General features: G+C 45.9%; 2 protein-coding genes across 2 annotated transcripts in view; both read right to left on the bottom strand.

The window, feature by feature from the left end:
• Positions 1 to 18,578, bottom strand: part of yjefn3 (YjeF N-terminal domain containing 3) — a 29,754-nt gene extending 11,176 nt beyond the window's left edge. The window contains exon 1 of the mRNA XM_007898826.2: positions 18,387 to 18,578. Within this exon, the coding sequence (XP_007897017.1) occupies positions 18,387 to 18,451 (65 nt within the window). The 5' untranslated portion in view covers positions 18,452 to 18,578. The remainder of the gene's footprint in view (positions 1 to 18,386) is intronic.
• A 2,085-nt stretch (positions 18,579 to 20,663) lies between these two features.
• ndufa13 (NADH:ubiquinone oxidoreductase subunit A13) lies at positions 20,664 to 23,479 on the bottom strand. The gene is given in 5 exon segments (NM_001292731.1): positions 20,664 to 20,886; positions 21,260 to 21,329; positions 22,305 to 22,376; positions 22,853 to 22,931; positions 23,380 to 23,479. Coding segments are annotated over 5 exon segments (435 nt in total). The 5' UTR covers positions 23,474 to 23,479; the 3' UTR covers positions 20,664 to 20,766.
• Positions 23,480 to 24,848: the final 1,369 nt, after the last annotated feature.

Below are 24,848 nucleotides of genomic sequence, written 5' to 3'. Positions count from 1 at the left end.
ACTGAGATTAGAGTTTATACATCCAACATAGAAGTTAGCGTCAGCAAAGGTTTGACGAGCTCCTAAATGGCCTCCTCTGTGTTATAATTTGTCCCAGGAAAACAGACGTCTCAACGTGATAAGGTGCTAGAGAAATGCAGCATCCATCTAAGTACTAAGATCCACTCACTATTCTTCCTGTTGTTTGCATCGTTGGCTGAACAGAAAAGAAAACAGAGAAAATGAATCTTTTTTTTAAAAGAAGAGTCTGGCAGAAAATATAATCATTTGCCACTCACTAGGCTTGGCAGCTGCTCCTTAAGTGAAGGTTTAATTCTGTGCCATTTATCTGAGAATGGAAGTGTCGAGGGCTGGCTGAGTCGAGTGTCCCTAATCATTATGTTCAAACACATTTGATTTGATTTCGGCAATCATCCCCAAATTGATGTGGCGTGAAAAGGACGTCCAAACAAGTGCTCCCAGAACTACGGCTCAGAGACACAAACAACAAATGCACTGAAATGACCAGAAACCTGAACCCTCTCGTGCAAATCGCGTCAGCATCAACACCCCCAACGTCAAGGCTTCTCTCCTGAATTGTATGACTCTGGAGATAAATACGAAATAACAATATAATACTTCTATCTGAACGATGCCTTAGAACGTCCAATTGTCTCAAAGCAAGTGAGAGAATCACAGAACGTTCACAACACAATAAATTATATTTGTACAGTGCCTTTCACGTCGGGAGGACGTCCCAAGGCAGTCAAGGATTTGCGCCTGAGCTGGGGGTTGGGATCAGGAGGAGTGGAGGGCAGGGATCTGGGATCAGTGTATAATTCCACCTTCTTCTGTGAGCTTTCAGTGTGTGAGAATTAAATTTTCATATTAATAATATTAAATATTAACTCCAAGACTGCTGTGCGCAATTGGCTGGTGCGTTTCGCCCAGAAAATACTCAGTCAATTCATTTTGACTTTGTGGTAAGGCGTTATATTAAAGATTATTATTGTTGTTGCGAAGAGTTGCACAATTGGAAAGAGTTGCGTCCTGTAGTTTCATCGGATGTTTTAGGTAAAACACTGAGAGTGATGAGTCAATGTTTTGCTGCACTGACTGCAGTCTCCATATTGATGGAAGGGATTGATTGACAGCTCTCTCTCTAATCCAAGGTGCAGGGAACTCAGCTTCTTCTGGGGTTGATCTTGACCTCACGCTGTCAGCTTAGCTCGCACATGATGCCCCCTCCCTGACACACAGCGCGAGATGGAATGAAATCTTTAAAGATACCTGGAGGATGCGTCAGGCAGTGTGCACACATGGGTGATGTGCTTTGGGGCTAATCGCCATTGATTAGCGAGATGCTGCATACAGTGGGGGTGTGTGAAGCCTGCATCTCAGAGTTACACTGGCGGTGTCTGGAAGAGACACTGACGCTGTTATTCCAGTTTGGTTTCATGAGAAAGGAGCTGTAGCCTGAACAGATTGAAGTCGGTAATATCAGGATACACACACTGCATATTAATAGACACTCCAGCACCTGAGCCCCAACCAACAGCCTAGTGACTGCAACACAGACAAGACAACTGCAGATAAGGATCCCTGGTCTGTGTCGATCTCAGGAGGTGCAGCTGCCGTTACCTTCAGCATTACATGGGTTAAGGAGGTAAAAGTTAGCCAGGGCTCCTGCTGTTGATGGCAACCCAGAGATCTGGAGGAAGTGGTTGAGCATCAATTTGTACAGTGCTTTCATACAAGTATGTACTTTGCCTCCAAAACACACGGTCTTTACACCTTGCAGTAGAGCCTGGAAAACCCTTTGGGACGTCCACCCGACGTGAGAAGGCGCGATATCAAATGGAAAGATTATTATAGGATTTACTTACTTACTTATGCAGAACTTCCTCATTGGAAATTGATCCTTCTCAATGTTCCTGGTTTCTGTTAAAGAGCCAGTCGCCTCCCATAGGTCGCATATTTCCAGGTACCCAGTTATGACACATGGAATCGTTTACTAGGAAATCCCATTTGAAATTGACATTGCTCTTTCTTTAAATGAACACTCCACCAGCCTCCAGCTCTGCGTCTTAATGGACATGCAAGTTAAGGGGTTTGGGACGTGGGCACCTCATCAAACACTCCAGCCTTTTCAGCTTCTAGTGCACCAACCAGACTACGTGCAGTAATTGAGGAGTCTTGCTCTTCAGTCTAATCTTTCTCCTTCTCTTTATCTAACTGGCTTCAGGAGCTTTACCTACAAACCCAAACTCATCCATGTGTGAAATCAAATGCTCAAGTCTCAGACATTTTCACGGGCACGCCTGATTTGTTTTTCTAATGAAAGTTTTGTTCATTCATCCAGTGTTGAATAAGCAGCTCAATTTTGTTTCAACGGGTTTGGCATTCCGTCGCTTGGTAAGAATGTTTTACCCGTAGTGGAGCAAAGCGGAAAGAGGAGACATTGTGGCGATTGAGACAATTAACAATAATAAAAAGAATAATCATTGCATTTGATGCAGCGACTTTCACATTGGGAGATGGTCTCAAAGTGCTTCACAGGGTTTACTGTAAAGTGAAGTGACTACAGTATTTTGTTGGTGGAAGACAAGTAGCCGGGGGTTTCAATTCCATTTAGTCCTTCCCTAAGCTGCTTGGAGCAGGGTTGGACAAAATGGAATGCATTTATATAGCGCCCTTCACGTGGGGCAGTCTGGGAATGCTTAACAGTGGCGGAGCCTGACACAGAGCCGGGGGGGTGGAGGAAGGGAGAAGTGTCCGTAAGCACGGTCAAAGAGGAAGGTCTTCAGTGACCTCCCAGCGGCTGAGCAGACTGAGTCAAGCCCCCTAGCGTCCAATCACAGTTGTCTCGCTCGTCGCTGAGGATCCACTCAGAAAGACGAGGAATAGAGAAAGTAAAGATGAAGAAATAGAAATGTATCGAGGTAGAAGGAACATTTACGGCAGCCTGAGGCTATTAGATCCAGGGAAGAAATGTCAATGCTTCGCAAAGGTCAAGGAGTGGTGGAAATTACATACACATAAAGTGACAGCAAGAAATAGTTCCAGGGAGTCATATTAACACCAGTCAAAGACACCAGGGAAGGTACAAAGCCCCCAGTGATCACAGCAGTAGCTTCTGATCATTTTATAATAAACATACGGTTCATAAGGGTAATGATCTAACCATCCCCTCCCAACACCACCAAAACACAATGCTGTGAATGGAGTTTGATCCCTGGGCTGTGACTGTGCTGAGTTAGCTGATGTGAGCCAGGTCTGCAGATGGCCTCAAGCGCTGCTCATTTGATAGCTCTTGCCTCTAGTTCAGAAGGTTGTGGGTTCAAGCTCCATATTGGGACTTTGTCTCATAGTCTAGGCTTGCGTTCCAATGCATTGCTGGGGCTTAACTGCATTGTCAGAGGTGTTGTGCTTCGGATGAGACATTAAACCGAGGTTCCATCTGCCTGTTCTGGAAGATGTTAAAGATCCCATGGCGTGGTTCTAAAAGGGAAGGGAGTTTCTCCTGGTGTCCCGGCCAACAATCCTCTGGATAAAAATTGGCCATTGACTACCTGGCTATTTGTGGGCCACTGCTCTTTCCAAATTGCCTGCTGCAAAATATGTAATCACCACACTCACAGTAAAAATCCTGCGAAGGGCTTTGAGACGCTGTGATAAAGTACTACATCAAAGGCAAAGATTATTATTATACATCAGGGAGGTGTTAAAAACAGCCAGGGTTTCCTCTTGAGCATTCAATAGCACTCTCCTTTTCCCTTGCTAGAAGGCGTGCGTTTGTATGGATAGGTTTAGGCTCAGCTGTCACTCCCACCCCACACCTCCTTGCAGTCAACAAGCTGCTGTCAATGACTATCAATGGTGCACACATCAGTAAATAATTTGAGACGTTTTGATGAGATAAGACTCTATATCGAATGCAAATGTGGTTATACTATCTCAAGTCTTTAAAGAGTTAAAACTCCGGCAGTGACTGACTTGACAGCCTTATCCTCTGGTTGACATTTACCCACTAACGATTTTCTCTTGCAGCTTTCAATGAGATGCTCCTTGATGCTAAATGTTGCTTTCGTGAAATGGCCCTGGTCCTTTAGGGACGTGTACTACTGTTGTTGGTTCAATGTTCAATCAATTACCAGCCTCGCTTCACAAACCACAAGACCCAGAGTAATGAATTGGCTCCTGTTCCAACTACAAAATTCATGATGGGCAAATCTCAGCCATCAAATGGTGAGACCCCTCCTCTCCCCATAAACTCTACCTTTTGACCCTATTGGCAGAAGGCATCCTCCAATAGGACATGTAGGGATAATTGATGACCTCCATGGTTGTGGGTAATTTATATCAAAGTGATCGCTCTTAAAATCATCCTTGAATGCTGGTGGGATTCTGCCTAATGATAAATTTGTTCTTGTGGATTCTTTGGAACTCCATCCCATGGTCCCTTCGTCTTACTCTCTCCCTCCCTTGCCTCCTTCAAGGCCCGTCTCAAGATCCTCCTCTTCGACTGTGCCTTCGGTCACCCTCCATTATAAGGTGGGAAAATTGGAGTAGAGGTACAGATCAGCCATGATCTAATAGGATGGCGTGACAGGCTCGAGGGGCTGAATGGCCTACTCCTGTTTTTAGGTTCCTATGAGTTGGATTGAAAGGTTATAAGGTGGGAACACAGGGCTGGTCCATCACAGCCGAGGCTTTTAGAAGAGAAAAAAATATCACTCCCAAGATGCTGACTTTGTTTTACTCAAAAGCAACTAACATCGCTGCCTTGTGGATAGCTGTCTAACTCAAAATGTATTTGCTGTCAGTGCTGCTCAAGTGTATAGATAAACTGAACCCTGGTAACTCTTTCAGAACAGTCACAAAATCTCGAACATGTTGACTTGATTTAATCTCATAAGAGAGATAGTGAACAGACATCTCGTTTTTAATTGCTTTTCCAGCCAAACATCGGCTGATATGTGGACTTCCCAGGGAGGCAGTGTTGGCAGATTGTGTGAACAAGTTCAAGAGGGAATTGAAGAGCTTTTTGAAAAGACAATTCAATTGAGAAATATGAGAGAGAGAGAGAGAGAGAGGAGAGTGTAGGATTATTTATCCATGTATCTTTTACTTTCATCCCAGCTAGATTACTATCATATTGGCTGCCGCATTTTTCCCACAAAATACACAGTCGAGTCACTTTACAGTATATTCTGTGAAGCGCTTTGAGACGTCTCAAAGCCGTGATAAGGCGCTGTATCAAATGCAAGGATTATTATTATTAAGAGCTGCAATGGTCTGTTACAATCCTGTGTTTGCTAAAAGGTGTGCGTTTGATATATACAAAAGGTGGGTTGGAGGTGATGACTTATATTGTGTATGGGGCCAATTTTGTGGAGGTTGCATCCTATCCATTGAATGGTATGGGAGAGATGAGAGTAAATGTCCTTATTAATATGAAGGCATCATTCAACTGAGTCTGGAACCAGGAAGGCCAGAGGTTAATGAAATGGCTCACAAGCTGTGTGATTTTAGCTGATTAGACCCCAGCGTACACTCTGGTGTCCCCGGAATAACTTTCCGTGCCAGTCTGGGGCTGGTCCCTGTGTGCAACATGATGAGGGACAGTGCTCGGAAATTGGCATCAATTAGTGGCGAGGAAATTGACAGATCACAAATCTCACAGACCCCTGCGCCAATTAAACCACCGAGTTGTACTGAGCTGTTCCCGTCATGCTGTGTCAGGGGCAACGGTTTCCAACCCTTCGGATTAATAACCCCCTTCTCCCGCGTAGAATCCTGCCCCCATCCCGCACCGCTCAGAGGAAGATCAGTCATATTGAGATCTATTGAATCACAGAGACATCTTTTGGTCTTAACATTTGAACTCAAGCAGTTCGTGTTGGGGTGTGTGGGGGTGTGTGGGGGGGAAGGGGGATGAGTGGGAAAGGATGAAAGAGTTCTAACACTGTTTGTTTCCAAATTCACCCCCTCCACCAATTAATTATTTTTTTAAATTAAAAAAAATGCAAATTGCATTGGCTCGAAAATGAAAGCACATCAACACTGAGGCGGCGCACACAGAACCCTTGACACTAGGCACTGCAGGCAGATTCGCAAGGAATATCACAATCTAGTGGTGTGAAATCTAATTAGCTTTAAATGAAAGAGAGAGCGAGAGAGCATCAGCATCATTAATCACAACCTTTGCTCCTTCTCTAACGAAGAGAATGGAGGAGGTGTCTTTCCTCCACCCACACGTGGCTAACTTACTTCTCGAGAGATGATGGAAAGCTCTGCCAAGTGAAACTTTTATTAAACCCTCAGGCTCCATTCCAGGATTTAATATTAAAGATAAAGTACGCGAATGTGTGAGGTTTCCTGGTAACTCGGCTCAACCCGTTCAGCACCAGACTGAGAACCAGAGAGAGACAGAGTTTGAATCTCGTTCAGCAATTGAAGTAAAAAACAAATTCGCCAAGCATGAGCAGGGCGAAACCTTAGGCAAGATTCATTACTCTAGATACTTCTGTTTACCTAGCAGTAAGTAGGAACCCGGTTGTTAGTCAATTGCCGAATCTTTTTTGTGGGGGTAATAATCCCTTCATAAAAAAATTATGCGGTAATTTGGTCACTCAATCCATGCCTGTTTGAGGGACACTGCTGTGCGCAAATGACTGCCAGGTTTCGCCCACAAAGTATAATAGATTTACTTTACATTATATTTGGTGAAGCACTTTGAGACGTCTTGAAGACGTGATAAGGCGCTAAATCCAATGCAAGGATTATTTTATCATTTAACAATAATCCAATGGGCTCCTGTGTCAAAGCACAGCCGTGGGATGCAGAGAAAGTAGGTAGTGTTCACAGGATGGTGGAAGGTGAAATGGATGGGCCTTGGTCTTTTTGCGCCGAGCATATTCTTCTTTTACGCCAGTTGGGAGAAAAATCAGAGAGAAAAAGATTGACAGATTGAACATAGCAACAAAACCAGTTCAAAATGTGCTGTCGCCCAAAGGGAAAGTTCAAGGCGACAGATATGTGTGTAAGTTACTTAGTAATTAGCGCTGAACGCATTATTAATAGAGCCAGTGATAGGCTTGGAAATATGGTTCAAACCTCCGTCACTAGGCAGTGTGAATCATCTGCTCTCACGGCAGTCAATTCACAATTTCATTGTCTGTAGAAACAAAAACTATATTTAAATCCCAGGAGAGGACACGGCTGAATAGATTGGTATTATACAATCCCTTTGTTCCAGGGAGGAATGTGTTTGAACCTCACCCGCAGTAATAAGGGCAGCTCATTATTCACACCGCTTGGTCCGTTTTTTAAAAAACATTCAGTTGAAACGAATGGCGACCAAAATCCCTCACTCACTAATAAGGCCAAAACAGGTCAGTTATTAACTACCCCTCAATGAGGATCCTTCAAAGGCCTGTCTCAAGACCATGCCTTACAAAATATACTGTAAAGTGAATTGACTGTATAATTTTGGGGTGAAATGTATGGATGTTAGGATTGGCTCAGTCCAGAATTGACTATGTGTCTGATAGAGAATATGTCTTTGCATATGGCTGTTAAAAAAGCATTTAATTCATTGGCTGCTAAAAAATCTTGTCATTGTGTCCTTACATTGGGAAATCCCATTCCAGAGCTTTAATGGAAAGACTATTTTTAGCAACGATATGGTGATAGACAATGAGCTTTGTTCGTTTCACTCTTGTCTGACCTCTTCTTCTCAGTCTCTGCCTCACTCCTCTGCTCTTTTATTCCTTCCTTCCACTTTCAGTGAAGCCTGCATTGTGCAAGTGAAGGACCAGATCACTAGCCTTGAAGCAATTAATGTTAATTCCCCGAGCTCGGAGAAGAGTACAAAATATAAGCCTTCGCTTATATAAGCACAGCATTGCCTTGAGGAGCAAATGACTTATCTCCCGGTCTGCGCATGGAACGCAAACAAAAGACGATCGCCCTTGAGATCAGCAGTTATGAATGGCACAGGCCATCTGAACCTATGAGACACGCAGTCAATAAAGGGGGAAAGTCCTCTGTCCCAAAGGTGGAATCGAGAGAAAGAGTTCCACTGAAAGATGCCCTGAGCAATGCCTTGACGTCACAGCTCCCGAGACCCACACTCGAGTGGAAACAACCGATCACGTGTATAAGTTAAATCTTAATTTGTTTTTGTCATAGTTATAATTGGAACGAAACCCCTTTCCATTACAACAGCAACTTGCATTTACATAATGTTCTTCACATGAGGTAGAGTCTCGGAGCCCTTAACAGTGGCGGAGCCTGATGTCAAGCCGTTGGGGGGGTGTGGCAAAGAGGAGATGACCGTAAGCACGGTCGAAGAGGAAGATCTTCAGATTATAGATTGAGGGCTCACCCACACCTCCAAATCTCATTGAGAAAAGCAAGGGAGCAATAATAATAATAATGATAATCCTTGCCATTGATCACGTCGCCTTATCACGTCTTGAGACGCCTCAAAGAGCTTCACAGAATACATAGTAAAGGAATTGACTGCATATTTTGGGGGCAAAATGGATTGAGCGACCAGATTATTTCTTCATCTATTTATTGAAGGAATTATTACCCCCGGAAAGCAATCCATCAGTCAACTAACAACCAGGTTCCTACTTACTGCTAGGTAAACATAGGCGTGTGGAGTAAGGAAACTTGTGTAAGGTTTTACCCTGCCCGGGAATCAAACCCGAGTCTTCTAACCACTACGCTAGAGGACACCACACATGTTTGGGGAGCGAGGCTGATGAAGCAAGAGAGCAGACACACAGCAAGACGAAGAGTTGTTCATCAATACTGCAAACCAAGTGATGCGGCAAAGCTCCCACTGAGCAAACAGGGGTCAGGCAGCTGCTCACCAACACAGCCAGAGACTTTCCAGCTCCAGCCAGCATCCCCCCCCCCGCCCCCCGGTGGGTTGGGGAAAGGTGACCAAAAGCCCGGCCAAACAGGAGAGGTCTTGAAGACTCCCAGCAATCCAAATCAATGAACGTAGCGGGGATCGGAGTCTGTGTGCATCAGCTAGTCAACGGCTAAATATACTGAGCTATAGACACAGGAGGGGAAGAGAGGATCCGGGCGGGGGTGGTGTTGGGTTGGGTGCGAGGGAGCGTGTTACCGTGTTTCTATAAGGGGGAAGCAAATACAGTTGCCCCTAAAGCGTCCTCTGCATTATGGAGGGGAACAGATCAGCCAGGCATCTGTTAACCATTGTGTTTTGCCCACAAAATATACAGTCAATTCACTTTACAGTGTATCCTGTGAAGCACTTTGAGGCGTCTCGAAGACGTGATGAGACACTATATGAAATGCAAGGATTATTATTATTATCCAAAGATCCCCATCTCTCCCCCACACCCCCCGCCCCCTCCCCATAAAATCAAATTCTTAAGAATATAGGTGGGGGGGAGGTGATGACTGTTGAATCTTATCCTGCAGCAATCAGCACTTTCCAGAAAGGAAAAAGGTGCAAAATTATAAGAGAGTCGTAAAAAACAGGCTGAGGAATGAGACAGGAAAGAAACGGTGCCTGAAGATTTGTGGCGTGTGGCTGGACCAACCTTTAGCTCTGTGCCTGGATTGCTGATGTTACGATTACTTTGTCTTTCTAACAAACCCCCACTCCCTGTCATCCCCGAGACACCGCAAGAAACAATATCGATGCACAGGTTTGCACTGACGCTACTGCCTTGGGTTATATAAAAAATTTGGTTTTAAACAACAGAAAGGTCTAAATCGCAGAGAGAGAAAATATTCTTCGAGGACAGAGATTTGTCTCGGTGGGTTAGAAGCCGAGGCAGCAGCCTTAGCCCACAGAGGCGTTACATAACCCAGGCTGCAGACAGAAGCAGCGAAGTCCAGGTAATGAGTTACAATCTGTCAGGCACTGTAAATGAAGACGAGCACTGCTGACTTGTAAACTGTGTGCCAGATAATTGCCTAGACCTTGATTTTTAATAAAGATCACATCTCCTCCTTTGAGCACTGAAAGCCCGAAGCAGTTATTATTTTTGTGCCAACACCGTCCACCCCCATTTGTCAGTCCTCTCATAAACCTGTTGCCTGGTACATCATAGAATTATATAGCACAGAAGGAGGCCATTTGGCCCATCGAGTCTGTGCCGGCTCTTTGAAAAGAGCTATCCAATTCAATCCCACTCCCCCGCGCTCTCCCCTTAGCCCTGCAAACTTGTCCTCCCCAAATAATTATCTACTTCTCTCTTAAGAGTTGTTATCGAATCGGCTTTGATTCAATTGGTCCAGCCACACACCAAAATCTTCAGAAATATTTAGCCTACTTACTGAACATTATCTTTTAAATTGAGACACAAGTGAGAGCCTTGCACACACAGAGCAGAGTGTCACCAGGGTTGGAAAGAGCAGAGGAGGGAGGAGATGAGATCAATCAGAAACTACTGGGTGGGTTTTGGAAGGGTGTAAATTGTTAGTGGAAGGGACCGAGGGAGAGGAGGTGTGCCACATTCTTGAGGTCTTGGAAAGGAGATAGTTAGTGGAGGTGATGGTGAGAAGAGTTTTGATTTGATTGAACACATCACACAAGACGCAACATTAGTTCAGGTGAAGAACGCCCGTTGGTCCATCTGATATCATCCTCCCAACGCCTGGAACACTGTCCTCTTATCACAGTATCAAGCTGCTTTTTCTTAAACGAATCCAGCCCTTTGAGTAAAGAAACACTTCCTGGTCTCTGTCCTGAAATCGCTCTTTGCAACTCTAAACCTATGGGCTCTTGTTCTACTGTCTATTGGTGCATCCAAAAGTAGTGTTCTGGGTTTAGTTTTTCCAACCCATTAAAACTTTTACACACCTCTCTAAGGTCCCGAAGGCCTTTTTTTTCCGCCCGTGCATACAGTCACCTCCCCCCTCCCCCCAGCTCGGCATCTGACACCACCACCATTAAGTGTTCTGAGACGCTGCCCCAAGTGAAGGGTACTGTATAAATGCAAGTTGCTGTTGTTTACATGATCCCCTGCGAGGTGTATGTCAGATGATCAGCATGTGGGACAGATGTATATTTTGGGGTTTGGGAAGAAACTGGTAGACGTTGACGTGACACAACCATTTGCCAAGTTACACGGAGAAACAACTGTCAAAACTGTAGAAACTTTGCCTTTCCAGCTGTATTGGGATTGCAATCATGGGAAGGTGATTGGACGTGTGTCTGATGGGGCTCAGCTCCCAGCAGCCGATGTCCACAGAGCCAATGGTTCAATGATTTCATATTTATGAAGCAGATCTGAAATTGACAGCTGCAAACACTTTGCAGAGATTAGGGAAAGAAAGTTCAAGATCATTCCTTCCCAAATCTCATCAAGATGCTTCCCTTTATTTTCAGTTTCTCCACTTGTGGGACTAAGTAAAGGTTACCATCATATCATCACCGAGCCCCAAACCTGTTCTCACACCTTCCCACAAAATACACAGTCACTTCACTTCACAGTGTATCCTGTGAAGCACTTTTAGAGATGTATCAAAGACATGAAAAAGCACTACATCAAATGCAAGGATTATTATTAGTTATAGTATCATTCCTCCCCTTCTCACCCCAGCAAAGACTAGCATTTTTCTCACCGAGACAGCAAGTGAGTTAACACCACAATACAACACAATGTATTTGAAATGTGTATTTTCAAAGCTGCCAAAGCCAAAGACTCGAACAAGGGGTTAAAAAAAACTCTGGCAGTTGATATTGCTGCTTCGCAAATTCCCGTTGTCCCAAGAGCCATTTTCTTTGTCAGAAACAAAAATCAATGTTTTCGGGGCATCTCTGTTAAGCAACTTGTGAAATGCCTTATCCTCTCTATGGGGACTCCCCACAGGACTTCAACTTCCTATTGAATAATTCAGACACCCTCCATGGCTCACACACTAGGCTTTCACCCGCTTGCTGGGCTGCCCACTGTCGGGTGGCATGAGGTCTGCCAATGGACGACAGTGTTTGTCGGAGCAGCAACACGGGGCATGGGATGAGGGGGGGCGTTAGGCTGAGGGGAGGGAGAATGCAGGAGGTGAGATAGGGGAGAGTTTTGCTCTGACAGGAAGGATATTGAACAACTCAAAAACACAAGACTCGGCTCACAGCCAACTTTTCACCACCTCCCACCTACCCTGCCTGCCTCCAGGTGCTGCGAGAGTCTGAAACCAGTCCATCAGATGTCAGCAGCTCAGTGTTGTTCAAGAGAGAAAATCGCAGCTGCCTTTACCATGTCAGTCAAGAGATGAGTTGGTGCTTAAACATGCTGGTGACACTTAGTGGTTGAAGAATGACCACAAACAATGAGAAAAGGCCAGAGGTCCCCACGTGCCCCTGCCTGCTGTACCTTCTTTATCACCCAACCCAATTCTTCTCACGAAGCAATCTCGTTAAATAGCTACGAGCAAGTTAGTGAGTGCGTTTGAGCTGGATAGAGTGGGTGGGTGTTGGGTTGGGCTGAGTTTGAGCGGAGTAGGTGGCAATACTCACTCAAGCAATGGGTGGGATTGAGTGAAGTACGGGAGGTAGAATTACACCCAAGCACAGATCAGTGCCCTCAGTAAAGGGGGAAACAAAACAAAATGTGACATTTGGGAGGGAGGATGTGTGGGGGGGGGAGATATATCCAGTCACACCATTATGTTGAAAGTTAAATACTTGTAGAAAGAGAACAACAACAATAATTTGCATTTTATGTTTATATAGCGCCCTTCACGCCGGACGGCGTCTCAGAGATCAAAGCTACTGCATAAGGTATTGGAAGTCTCCGCTAACACTAAGACTAAAAACTTATTAATACATTTGCACACCACACAATGCTATAATCAGCATGTGTATAATACAGCAAGTACACATGAGGAGCCTCCCTAGGGCTCGAGACTTGACTCGGCCTCGGGTGATTTTCAAACTCAATCGGCTGATAGAATATTCCTCTATTTTTAGCAGGAAACGAAGGAGGTTGCCATAGTGACAGTATCATAAGTTCTCGAGCAGCAGAGATTTCAAGCTGAACTCTTCCATTTCATTACTTTATTTTTCTCACTTTGCTTTTTTTTAAAAAAAATCTTAGTTACTTCTCAGCTTCTGCGAGCTATTTTTAAACGGAGACATTTCGAGTCACGCAATCTCGCAGACTACAAGGTGACTGGACTGTCTGCTATCTGTCTGGGTTCCCTCTGTCACAGACGGGAGTCGAGGTGGGTGGAGGGACCCAAACATCTCCATCAACATGGTTCCCACAATGCTCGTTCATATGAAAAGAGTTGGACTCGTTAAAATGCCTCAGGCGCAGACTGCTCGGTGTGCACTGAGGGAATGTAGATAGGTTCACCGCACACAGAACTGAGCGAGCGGAAGAGAAAAAGAAAGAAAAGCAGCCAAAGGGAAAGACAGCAGCAATAATAATAATCCTTGCATTTGATATAGCGCCTTATCGCATCGCTGAGACGTCTCAAAGAGCTTCACAGAATGTACTGTAAAGTGAATTGACTATATATGTGGACGAAATATGACAGCCAATTGTGCACAGCAGTGTCCCACAAACAATCGACCAAATTTTTTTTAAAGGGATTACCACCCCCATTCGACTAACAACCGGGTTCCTACATACTGCTAGGTAAGCAGAGGCATGTGTGTGGAGTAAGGAAACTTGCCTAAGATTTTGCCGTGACCGGGAATCAAACCCAGGTCCTGCCGCTTGTGAGGCGAGTGCTCTAACCAATATGCTACAGGACTCCAGCAGTTTAGCGAGAGACAGTGTAATGAGACAGACAAAGCATATCTGAAGGCTTTAGCGATAACATTATTTACTACAGTTGAATGATGCATCAAGACAACAGTCTCTGATCTAAATAGCCTTTATCGCCTGATTTTCTAGGACCCAATGTTCTCAGTGTGATAGTGAACATGACCAACCGAGCTTTGAACTTCACTTCTCATGACTATTTAATGGGAAAGGTAAAATAAAGTGCCTTTAGAAGCTCTGTGAATCCACCCTGTGTCGTGAACCGTCGTCTCGATTCACAAGAGAAAAAAAAAAGAGCTTTGAACTTGGGGGCACCTTTCCTAGTAAACACCATTCAAAAATAATTCCTGGATGCAGCACCCAGCAGGCTGCTTCACAAGTTCATAAGAGAAGTGCAGACGAAGATAGCCGTTTGGTCCATTTAATCTCAACCTTTCAGAATAGCAGCCCGACACTATTGCCATAACAGCATCAAGCTGATGTTTTGTTTTGAATGAGTCTGTGTTCCAGCCACAAGCTGGTAAACTGTATCAGCAGCTGCTTCATTGTGGGGAGGGCAGAGGGGGTGAGGGGTGTGGTAAATAAAATTGGTCGCTTAATCCACAATCCACCACTGTTTTTGGGACACTGCTGTGTGCAATTGGCTGTAGCCTTTCGCCCACACATACACAGTCAATCCACTTTACAATATACTCTGTGAAGCTTTGAGGCATCTGACTGACATGATAAGGCTCCATGTCGTCGAGGGATCTCACCTACGTGCTATTTCAAATGCATGGAATATTATTATTTGCCCCCATTTCTCCATTCAAATCCAGTAAATCCTGCAGAGATTGGAGTTTAAAGGCAATTTATGTTCAAATAGCACATGAAACAAAATATTGTGGGGGTATTATTTATTCCCCTCCCTCCTCCACCCCCAGTTCCCCCCCCCCCCCCCCCATCGTTGTGTCAGTTTGACTCAGTTGACTCAGTGGAGTCCTGTAGCTCAGTGGTTAGAGCACTCGCTTTGCAAGTGAGAGACCTGAGTTCAATTCCAGGCAGAGGGCGAAACCTTGGGCAAGTTTTCTTACTCCACTCAGAGCCTAATAATAATCCCTCCAAAAAACAAAAACAATAATTAAATTGGTCATTTTCAATTTATGACTGTTTGTGGGACATTGCTGTGCGCAATTGGCTGCCGCGTTCGCCCACAAATATACAGTCAATTCACTTTACAGTGTGTTCTGTGAAGCGCTTTGGGACGTCCTCCCGACGTGAAAAGCGCTATATCAAATGCAAGGATTATTATTATTATTATTAATCTTATTCGCCTCATGTCGGGCTGCAGACTAGGTCTAGGCTGACTCCAGGGCAGTGATGGGGATGGGCTGCACTTGTCAGACATGCAGTTCTTTAGATGAGCCATTAAACCTAAACCACGGTCCCATCTGTCGTTCTGCACAGAGGAAAGATCCCATGAGACAGATATTTGACAGATAAATGCATCATTCAGTTGGTGGCCTCTTGTGGGAGCTTGCTCTGTGCAAAACGCCTTTCAAATCCACCAGGCACCAATTACCAGTGAAGCGTTTTGAGTTGTTTTGATGTTAACAGACACTGTATCAAGTGCAACCTCATTATTATTATTATTATTAATTATTATTGTAACGTCGTTTCCCCTTCCTCTCTCAGGCTGGTATATATTGTGATAACAAAATAGCGAAGTGTTGCCACAAACTGTCCTGTATGGCTTCAGTCTGCACTGAGAATGAGCATGGGATGTCCTCACTGTGGTCAGATGTAGATAGGCCTGTCTGTGCTCAGCTACAATGAAGCTCAGCCCTGGTCCCGGCTCGAATCAGACCATGACCAGTCTCTTCACCAAAGCCAAAGAAATCCAGATGACAGGCATCGCCTCCAATCCCATCACATACGTTAAGGTTTACGCACAGTGCAGAAAGCCAAACGAGCTGATTCCAGCCATTTGTACCACTCATGCATCAACCCAGCCTTCAGCAGAGAGATGTCAAACATCATCAGTTTCTTGCACGGAACTCGTGATGCATTTTGACAGACGCAGATAGATTGGTGAACCATCCCCCACCACACACACACACGCACACACACACACAAATACTCCACATCCCTCACAGCTTGTTAATTCTAAATGTTTCTGTGCATCCACCAGTCATTCAAAGACAAAAAAAATCTATTTATTAGCGTGGTTAATGCCCAGAATCATCTTTCTGCATTTTTCTCTGTATTTATGGCTCCCTCAGTCTCTCTCCATATGTCTCTCTCACTCTCCATATGTCTCTCTCTCTCTCTCTCTCCCTCCCTCAACCTCCTTAGCTGCTCACCCCAGCTCACAGATCCAGTGATTAAATCTCTATTTTCTTTGGCGACCTCCCTAAATTCCTTTGCCTTGTTGTGTCTTTCCTGCTTTGAAAATCCACCCCACACTCAAAAAAATCTCTTTAACTCCTTACGCCTTTCACTTGGTCCATGGCCAAGTCTGCTTTCCTCTTTCACTGCCACATCACCCGCTTCCTCCATTACCTCACCCCCAACCCAGCCCAAGCCCTCATCCACACCTTCATCACCTCCAGACAAGTCGAATACTCTCCTCGTCAGCCTCCCAGCTCTGCCCTCTACAAGCTCCAGATCATACATAACTCTGCAATCTCTCACTATCAGTGGACAAGCTTGCAGCCCATACCCTCCCGCCCTTTGAGATCTCCCTAAATTCCTCTGTCTTGTTGTGTCTTTCTCTGCTTTCTAAATCCATCCCAAATAAAACACTTTAACTGCGCATTCAGCCTCATCCCTCTCCCTGATCCCACTCCAGCTCTCACTTGGTCTCTGTTAAGTGCTTTGAGACATTCTCTTATATGAAAGACACTACAGTTTATAAGTGCAAGCTATTTGTGAGTGTGTCTCATGCTACATGTCTGTCTCACTCTCTGTATGCACTATGTCCTTTATGTGTGTATATCCATCTATCTGTTTTGTTAGATTTTTGTCTTTTTCTCTCTCCCCCACTTATGCCTATGTTTGCATCTCTCTCTCTAACTAACCATGCGTGTGAGTACCTCTTTCTCATTTGTCTGTTTCTCTCTCTGGTACACAGGATGAATACGAAATCTGACTTAATGTGTATAAATAACAACAGATCAGGCAACAAAAGCTTCTGACTGACTGACTGGCTTTTGAGCTGGAAGCTAAATTTCTGCTGTGTTTTCTCTACTCATTTCTTGGCCACTTGAGGGCAAGTAACAGCTGCTCACTGACCATATCTATTTCTCCAAGGGGGGAGGCGAGGAAATTTGTTGCCTTCATGGCATCTCCTCACTCCCCACCTCCTTCCTCCATGGGAGCGGGGGGGGATGGAGGGAGTCTAGCAGTGTCAAGGGATCTGTAATGTCCACCTAAACCTGCAGATGGGACTTTGGTTTTCTATCTCATCCACACAGTGCTTTCCCAGAAACATGCCACAACATCAGCCTGGACAGGACATGGGACTTGATCTAATAATCTTCTGAATCAAACACGCTAGTTCTGCTAAGTGAGTTCGGCCGCCAGCAAGATAAGTGCAGTGGCCGAGAAAGCTATACCGAGCTCTCCATTACTCTGAAACACCACATCAGGGAGGATGCAAGTCAATTTCGCCGCCCCACCACCCCCCCCGTTCGCATATCAGCACCTTAGGACGTCCTCCCAATGTGAAAGGCGCTACACAAATGTAAATTGTTGTTGTTGTCCACTTGAACTGGAACACCTCCCCCTCCTCCCCTTCCCAAGCGTGTGCACGGTCATGTAACATACCAACAGCACACAATCATCAAGCATGGTGGCTACATGACTTTGGTTCCGTAGGTGAGCCTGCCTTTGGGAGATCTTACAAGAACCTGCCAAAAAAAAAACACCTTCAAATCTGAGACTGCACTTAACCAAAATTATGATCCAAAATTTTCACACTCTGGAAATGCTAAGAAATGCTAAGCCCAAGTCTTGTCTAGACCCAGGTAGAGTCAGGCTCAAGGCTTGTTATATTATTATTAATATTATAATTATTATTATTGTTGTTGGGCTTGTGGGTTCTAGTGCAGTTGTATAGTAGAGTGCACACAATACACCCCCACCCCCACCCAAAAAAATCACAAGTATCTCTATTCTCCTTTCCTTCTTCCTTCATCAGCACCATTTTCTGCCAAACAAATACAGCATAGCTAAATGTACCAGATGAATGCACAAGTGTAAGGTACGTGTGATACACTTGAAAATAGCATAGAGCTGCCGAGCTGTGTGTTCAAAACATACACAGGTCTCTCTCTGTGCGAAAGCCAGTGCAGTGGGTACCAACTGATCTGTAAAACCACCTGTCTCCAGGAGGTAAGGCAACAGCTAACATCAATCAGACAGACAGACCAGACAGACAGACGCAGGATTCAGACACAAACCGTTCATTTCCAAGAGGATGGGTGAATTTTCAGCTGAATTTCAGGTGAACGTTAATGCAGTATTCGCTCCTCAGCCACAGCTGCCACAGATGCCTCGAATGCAACCAAGCAAAACACTTGTGGTCCCCATTCATTTATGATCATCATTATTATTATTATGATCATCATCCATTCGTTGCATTAGCTGCAGACTCACCTGAGGAATTTGATGGGTTCACTCAGCTCTGCCTCCTGCTCTGATGTGTGGTTCACACTGGCCATTTGCCCTGGTGTTGAAGTGGCTTTTGCTGTGTGTGTGTGTGAGTTGTGATTGTGTGTGTGTGTGTGTGTGTTGCTGTTAACTGTCAGCACTGACTACACCTCTTGTACTGCACTGCATCCTCATTTGTGCCAGGAGCCTCTTGATATTGGCTGCCAGGCCACCCATTCAGAGTCTCTGGCCTCCTTGAGGTTGCATGTGATTGGTTTCAATGCAAAGCAAAGCATACAGTAGGATTGGATGAGGGTGTTTTTTTTTTGCTGGTGAAGAGCATCTTCTGTGTGATGTGGTTGGCTCTAAAGGAAATGTTCCTCGCAGTTTACAGACAGGGGAGCAAAACACAGCACAAATCTGGCTTCTGCGCTCTGTTAGGTATCTATCATAAAATCCAACTCATTCAGACTCTGCCGCCCGCATTCTTACCCGCACCAAACTCCGCTCCCCGATCCCCCCAGTCCTGGCCAGACTGCACTGGCTGCCTGTCCCAGAGAGGATCGACTTCAAGATCCTCACCCTCGTATTCAAGTCCCTGCACTCCTCTGCACCCCCCAACCTCTCTGACCTCCTCTCTCCTCAAAACATTGCCTGTTGCCTCCATTCCTCCGGGTCTGGCCTCCTCCTCATCCCCCGAGTCCTCCGCTCCACCTTCCGCGCCGTACCTTCAGCCACTATGCCCCGAGGCTCTGGAACTGCCTTCCTCACTCCCTTCGTCTTGTTCCCTCCCTTCCCATTTTCAGGTCTCTGCTGAAGACCTTTCTTTTCGACCGCGCCTTTGGTCACTTTCCTCCCCCCACTCTCCCCCCCCCCCCTCCCCCTGGCTCGGTCCCAGGATCCTAAACTGTAAAGCGCTCTGAGACGCCGTCCGGCGTGGAGGGCACTATATAAATCCAAGTTGTTGTTGTTATCACCCACATGCCATATCTTTTGCATCGGTAATTAGAAGATCTAAATGTTATAATTTCATTTTATAATAACCATAATAATCCTTGCATTTGATATAGTGCCTTGTTGCATTGTTGAGACATCTCAAAACACTTCACAGAATATATTGTAAAGTGGCTTGACTCTATTTTGTGGGAGAAATATATAACATGTACACATCTTTAGTAATTTTATTTGCTTAATTTATTCCAAGGTCTCACACACAGGTTAACGTGCTGGCCAGAGGGGGAAGAGAGGTGTTGACTCCTACTGGGTGCATTTGTTCAGTTATTCACTCACGAGTCCTGACAGTGAGTGTCAGCAGAATACTGAAACCAAGGTGAGGAGAGGGGGAAAAACACAGCTGAGCCAGTCCTGCCCTCACCCAATATCCACTCAGCAAGGGTAAGAGAGTAGGTGTCTCAGCCAGGACAACTTTCAGTGCATCATAATAATCCTTGCATTTTGATATAGCGCCTTATGTCATTGAGACGTCTCAAAGCGCTTCACAGAATATACTGTAAATGGATTGACTGTGCATTTTGTGGAAACATGACAGCCAATGCACACACATTTGCTTATCCACATTGGGGTCAGTCCCGAGAGTGCAGCTAATTCATTAATAAAACTGGCTTGTTATCTGGAGGGCTTTTATTTGATGTTCCAAAATAAATCCCCATTTGCACCAAATTTACCTGTTTCTTTGTTACAAGTTCCCCATCTCGGACTTTTTGTTTTGTTTTGACACGAAAAATACACCCCTACCAAAAAACAACCCAGGTTTTGCATTTTGTGAACAAAACGTTAATGGTCCTTCAGACACATTCTGCCCTCCAGAGGAAAACAATAAAATTGTCAAGAGCCACAAATAGATGAACATGAAGTTTTGATTGCCTACTTGTTGCTGGAGGTTTACATGATTTACATTAAAGGTGTTAAGCCACTTGATCCGAGAGATTCATATGAATAATCTAATGTCAGTCATTGCTTGTAGAACTCCATTGATATTTCTGTCTCAACACAGTATTACACTTGTGCCTCATTTTATTTATTGCACAGACAGTACCAGACACAAGAGGGCATCAGAGCTGAACCCAATCCTGTCCTCACCCACCATCCTTTTGGCAGAGGCTGGAGATATCGCTCAATATCCACCAGTAGTAGTATGATCCCTGGCTGAATTCTATCCTCCTCCTAGTATAGCCCTCTGCCACCATCTTACCCGAGACAAGATCACTCAGCGTAGGTCAGGATTCAAACATACCAACCCCAAAAAACCCACACAAACAGCTTCCCAGATAAATATTTATTCACATTGAAATACAGAGTTGTGTAAACACAGTGCAGGCAGGATGTCTGATGTGCGAATGCCAGGTCTGGGATCTGATGTCCGCGCTCATGTGTACCACCTGAAACCATACTTCTCGTGAACCAGGTTTTCTTTGGGTCTAAGGTTAAAGAGTTCATCAGTGAGGGGCTCGACCCAGCGTTTGGTATGATAGACGCCCTCTCCGACCTGTGAAGCGGTGGAGTAAAACAGTGTTACTTATACCTTCAGTGTCAGTAACCTTTCTCGAGGTTGGTTACTTCCATCAGGTGGCTCAATAAAACAGGTGTCGTTCTCAGACGCACAATCTTTTCTGGCACCTGTACACTTTGGGGGCTGAGCCTGATCAGACATCCACACACCTTCCAGTGGGAAGGGGGTCCTCTGGATAGTGATCAAGAGTGTGAACCCTGCTTGATTTCCCCTCTTTAATCCTGGGTGCTGAGGCTAATTGTAGCCTCATTACTGCCCTGTCTGAACTGACTAACTCAGCACAGGCTGGGAAATCAAGCTTGTGAGTTGCTGTTGTCCGATAGCTAGCGTGGAAACAAGCCCTTGTTACCTTCCAGCCTGGAACATCTTTCATAATCTTGGCTTCTTCCTCAAGGTTCTCCCTCATTAAACGCAGCAACCTGGAGTCAGCGAGAGGAAAACATCAAAGAAATTACACAAGAATGACTTAAATTCAATTAGCCAACTATTTGTAAACTTTATTATTGTAAACATTCTAGGTCTCTCTCCCTAAGCTTCCCCCCTCCCCCCATAGAAATACCAAATGGTAATGTATTCTTTATTATTGTAAAGGCCGTGTGGCACCCCCCCCCCCCATCCCAGGAAGCAGCACCTCTCAATCACCTGCCGGAGAACCCAGATAATTCACCTGGGGTTCCTCAGCACTGGTTCGGATGAGCTCATCTCCTCAACCACAGCATGGCACGTGGTAAAGGAAGATTGGAGAGGAGGCGATGTGAGTCCTGCTAGAATGGGGGTTTGATGTGCAGCACTCAGACATGGCAGAGATACCTGTGCTCTAGCACAAAGCTGCCAACTCAAGGCAACAAATCAAACCACCCTGAAAAGGAATGCCGCACCAGGACTCCAACTCCTAACCCAGGCTGACCACTCCCCCCCCAGTGCAGTAATGAGGCAGATCTGCATTGTCAGAGGTGCAGTCCTTAAGATGAAACTTCAATCTCAATTCTTTCAGTGGATGTTTGAGAGCAGGGATTTTCTCCCAGTGTCCGAGCCAATATTCTTCATTCATCCAAATTTATCCCAAAGCAAACTAAATGTTCACTAGTCCCACCAATGTGTGTGGGTATTTGCTGCTGTGTTTCCTAACATAACAGTCACTACACTTCAAAGTGAACATCTAAGGCATTTTGATGTGATAAGACCAGGAATAAATGGAAGTTTCCACACAGAACCGAACATGAGCATAAGGCGGAAATTCGGTATTTGCTCGCCTGCTGCAGTAGATTGTTGTCATTGGTCACTGTTAGGTCAGAATCCTGGCTCTGGTGAGTGAGTGCCTTCTTTAAGTACTCGGTACGCAGCCCCAAACAATTCCTGGATAGATTTTTAAAGGTGGCCTCAGTCAAACTTGCCTTCTGTCCTGTTCAGCTTGCAGTAAGGGCAAGAGCCCTATCCGGGATTCCAATTCCTCAATTAGCAGGCGTCTGAGGAAGAACAAACAGAAAATGTAACCGCAAATCCATAACTAAGGAAACTCTTAAGTTTACAATCCCTTTAGTGGGTGAAAGGGTCATTCAGTAGCAAGACATCAGAACTTCTGATGTCTAATATCACAAAGTGTAAGAGCTTTTATTCATGGAAGTAAATGTTGTGTCCTGAGCCAATCTTCTTGTAACAAAAACAAGGCTGTAATTTCTTTTGTAAGGAAAAATCAGTACTATTTTGTTTTTCTCGTTAAAGACAATAGTAAACAGTAATGGGGAGTGAGCAGGAGAGTGGGATTGGACGAGATGGATCATGTGGAGAGAAACGCCAGCACAGACACAAACGAGGCTGCACAGCTCGTTTCTGCACTGTGACATCCTACGATTGTATTCTTGCCAAACAAAAATTTTACAAGCATAAAGTCAGCCTGACACTGTCTGTCAAGGAGGAGAGGGGGGGGGGAAAAAAAACTTACCTTCTCTCCCGATTCCACGTGAAAAGCCTCCAGTAGCCGAACACCATTACACCGACTCCAATACCAAACATGCTATACCCTGTGGAGCATAAACGTACAGAAAGCAATCCAGGCCACAGTCGCACAAAGCAACGGCAATAATTCACCGCAATAGGACCAATTGAACAAACCCATACAACCCACCCACACCCCCCCCCCCCCCCAAAAAAAAAATATATAATTTACATCTGTTTTCCGGTCAACGGTCCATTCCGTTTCCAACCACTTACGCTGAATGCGCGTTTCCTCCCTCCCAATGTGGTTGTGTAATTGGGCTCATTTTCTTCCTGGGATCTTGGCAACCCAAAGCCCTTCCCTCTGCACAACAAACACAGCCCCCACCACCCAACCCCCCACCCACCCACCCCCCAGGACAGGTGGGGTGACAGAGGGTCAGTCGGGCCTCTCTGTGAGCACAGAGAGCCGCTGCTTTCTCCACCGATGGAACTTATCGATCTGCCGAACCGACGCCCGCTGCTCCATCCCACCTGACAGGCCCCGCTTGGGGATGTTCCTCTTGTAGTCAAACGAGGCATAACCCCCAGGAGGCGGCATATCCTGCTTCACCTTGAAGGTCGCCATCTTGCCGCCCCGCGACCGGAAGTCCCGCCTCCTCCCCGCGCTCCCATTGGCTGCCGGTCGCCAGGCGCCGCTTCAATACATCCGGCCCCTCCCCCCTCCTCGCCTGTCAATCACCCGCTCCAGTGATCAGCTGACCCGGACCTCCTGACACCCACTGCTCGGTTTTGCTGCTCAAAGGCAGCGTTCGTTTTGAGTTCAGAGTTGTAGCCTCTTCTTCTGCTGCAGTTATGTATTGTCGGTCCTGCATTTCGTTCCCATGTGCTCTCTACGTTCTCCATGACAATAATAATAATAATAATAATAATAATACTGATAGTAATGATCTTTGCGTTTGAGGTAACGCCTCTGATCACGTCTCCGGATGTACTGTCAAGTGAACGGACTGTGTGTTTTGTGGATGAAACAATTTTTGCGGCAGCCGATTGCGCGCAGCACCAACGTGATAAGGCACCACATCAAGTGCAAGGATTTACTGTGATTAATGTTCTTGCAATCCTCCCTCCAAATCTAACTCTAAATATACAACTGACCGAGCCAGGCTGACACTTAAGAATAAATCAACAACAACAACAACAAGATTCCATTTATAAAGCGCCTTTCACGTCAGGAGGACGTCCCAAGGCGCTGCACAGTTGGGTCATGACCCGAGCATTGGGGGGGAAATGGTCAGGGTGAGGGGAGGGAAAGGAGGGAGCGAGGAGGGGGGAAATGGTCAGGGTGAGGGGAGGGAAGGGAGGGAGCGAGGAAGGGGGAAATGGTCAGGGTGAGGGGAGGGAAAGGAGGGAGCGAGGAGGGGGAAATGGTCAGGGTGAGGGGAGGGAAGGGAGGGAGCGAGGAAGGGGGAAATGGTCAGGGTGAGGGGAGGGAAGGGAGGGAGCGAGGAGGGGGAAGAGAGTCGAGAGGGGAGCTGAAGGTACGGTCAAAGAGAAAGGTTTTGAGACCGGCCTTGAAGGAGGAAAGTCGATAAACCTCAGGGATGAAACATCGCGTCGGCCTCGCGGGACACCGCTGTGTGCAGATCGACTCCCGCGTCTCTCCCACAGCCTATAGCAGTCAATTCGCTTGACGGTATATCCCGTGAAACGCTTTTGAGACGTCTCGAAGGCGCAATAATCAAATGCAGGGATTATTATTCTTTTATTAACAGTTGCCCACGTGCAGGTGGAAGGGGATGAGGGGGAGCCCAGTGACGTCAGCCAATCGTTGCCCTCGGTGACGTCACGCGGTCTGCCCTCGGTGACGTCACGCGGGTCTGCCCTGGGTGACGTCACGCGGCGGACCCCCCTCCCTCCCTCCCCCTCGGCGACGTCACGAGCCCGCTGCCCCAGTGACGTCAGTGCCTCGCTCTCGCCTGACCGCCCCGCCCCCCCCGCCC

This window comes from Callorhinchus milii, unplaced genomic scaffold, assembly GCF_018977255.1.
Source record: "Callorhinchus milii isolate IMCB2004 unplaced genomic scaffold, IMCB_Cmil_1.0 Scaffold21, whole genome shotgun sequence".
NCBI classification, from domain to species: domain Eukaryota; kingdom Metazoa; phylum Chordata; class Chondrichthyes; order Chimaeriformes; family Callorhinchidae; genus Callorhinchus; species Callorhinchus milii.
This window is presented reverse-complemented; position numbering and strand designations above follow the sequence as displayed.